This window comes from Bos mutus, chromosome 10, assembly GCF_027580195.1.
Source record: "Bos mutus isolate GX-2022 chromosome 10, NWIPB_WYAK_1.1, whole genome shotgun sequence".
NCBI lineage: Eukaryota > Metazoa > Chordata > Mammalia > Artiodactyla > Bovidae > Bos > Bos mutus.
Genome location: NC_091626.1, coordinates 80,921,118 through 80,923,167, shown reverse-complemented (window position 1 = coordinate 80,923,167; position 2,050 = coordinate 80,921,118). Strand labels below are relative to the sequence as shown.

Genomic DNA, 2,050 nt, shown 5'->3' with positions numbered 1-2,050 from the left:
CAAATACTGTGTTTAAGCATAAGGAAAATGGCTCAGATCTTTTAGGACCTTAATGTTTACATTATGGCATTTGATTACAAAATGATACAGTAAATATAATGGCACCAAAATAGCTTACTGTTTAGGAAACAAATGATTTGTAGGTGAATGATCTAAAGAAAGAAAATGAAAGTGTTAGTAGGTCAGTTGTGTCTGACTTCTCACGACCCTACGGACTGTAGCCTGCCAGGTTCCTCCATCATGGGTTTTCCCCAGCACAAATACTGGAATGAGTTGCCATTTCCTTCTCCAGGGGATCTTCCTGACCCGGTGATCAAACCCAGGTCTCTTGCAGTGCAGGCAGATTGTTCACCTACTGAACCACCAGGGAAACCTGAGTGATCTAAATTCTGCCTTAAAAAACATGACCTTGAAAAGTTATCATGTCCTTGGATCTTAGTTTCATCTTCTGTAGATCAGGAATGTGGATGGGATTTGGTACATATGACTCCAGAATGTTTCTATGTGAATATGACTATAAGAATTTTCTTAGTGTTTACTGTACTGTTTTAAAATTGTTTAATCCACACTAGAGGACTTAGGGACTGAAATAAAGAACATTCTTATTCTTATTGAAGATAGGTTATAAAATATTAAATAGCAAACATCTTCACTTACCAAGAAACTGCAGTATTTTTTCTGACCTTTGAACTAAAATGTATTATTCATCAACAATAAAGAATTTCACTGTTGCTTCAGTGTACAAGTGTTGATACCTTCACATTTGCTCCTTTTCTTAATCATAAGAGTCTGGAAGGAAATCCACTCTTTCCTAAAACAAGTGAATGTCTTAATACTCAAATAAATGCCTACATCTGACAAAAGTTGAATATTATAAAAAGTGAGTCCTTGTACAGTAAAATTTTGGATATTGGTTTGGTATTGTTTCATTGTAAATATTATGCTGTATGAGGAACTCTTAATATGACCAAACTCAGTAACTGCTGAGACTGATGATGAAAATAGTTCTGCCATGAGCTATATGATTTCTTGCACTAGCATGACATTGTTAACCAACAAAGAGAGGGGGATAAATGCTCATTTTCGTATGAGCAAAAGCAAATCAAGGGCTATGATCAGTCTTGCTAGACTTCAAGACACGGCTGCTAAATTTTCTCATGGAATCCTTGACATCCTTATTTCTAAGAGTATAGATTACTGGATTTAAGAGGGGAGTGAAAATGGTATAAAATACTGAGAGAACTTTGTCTATTGGGAAATTTGTGAAAGGCCACACGTAAATGAAAATGCATGGACCAAAGAAAAGGGTCACAACAGTGAAGTGGGCACTGCAGGTGGAGAGAGCTTTGGAGGACCCACCAGAAGAACGTTGCCTAACAGTGACCAAGATGACAGAGTAGGAAATCACCAAGAGAATGAAGCACACTAGGGCAATCATGCCGCTGGTTGAGATCATGAACACTCCGAGAATGTATGTGTCTACACAGGCAAGTTTGATCACCAAGGGAAGATCACAAAAGAAACTGTCCACTTCATTGGGCCCACAGAAGGGCAGATTCACAGTAAACGCTAGCTGACTCATAGCATGGAAGATGCCGACAATCCAGGAAAGCGTCACAAGCCCAAGGCACACTCTCCGGTTCATGATGGTTAAATAGCGTAAAGGCTTACAAATAGCCACATACCTATCAAAAGACATGGATATCAGCAGCACAATCTCAACACCGCCTAAGAGATGCAGGAAGAATATCTGGGTGATGCAGCCGTCAAAAGAGATGACTTTGGGCTCCCTGAAGAAATCTGCAATCATTTTGGGAGTGGCAAATGAGGCCAGAGACATGTCAATGAAGGAGAGGTTGCCCAGCAGAAAGTACATGGGGGAGTGCAGGCGTCGCTCTGATACAATGGTGAGCACAATGAGGAGGTTCCCCAGCACAGTGGCTGCATAGACTACAGAGAAAAACAGGAAATAGACCATCTGGAGTTCCCAAGAACTGGAAAGACCCTGTAGGATGAATTCAGTTATGACTGACTGATTATTCCAGGCCAT

General features: G+C 40.0%; 1 protein-coding gene across 1 annotated transcript; it reads right to left on the bottom strand.

Moving 5' to 3' along the window:
- Positions 1-1,102: 1,102 nt before the first annotated feature.
- LOC102271770 (olfactory receptor 4K3) lies at positions 1,103-2,050 on the bottom strand. Its single transcript, XM_005908851.1, has one exon. It carries the CDS (start codon positions 2,048-2,050, stop codon positions 1,103-1,105), a length of 948 nt encoding a protein of 315 aa, XP_005908913.1.

What these genes read in the sequence shown, in the direction of transcription:
- LOC102271770 (XM_005908851.1), bottom strand. Translation starts at nt 2,050, where the DNA reads ATGGCCTGGAATAATCAGTCAGTCATAACTGAATTCATCCTACAGGGT.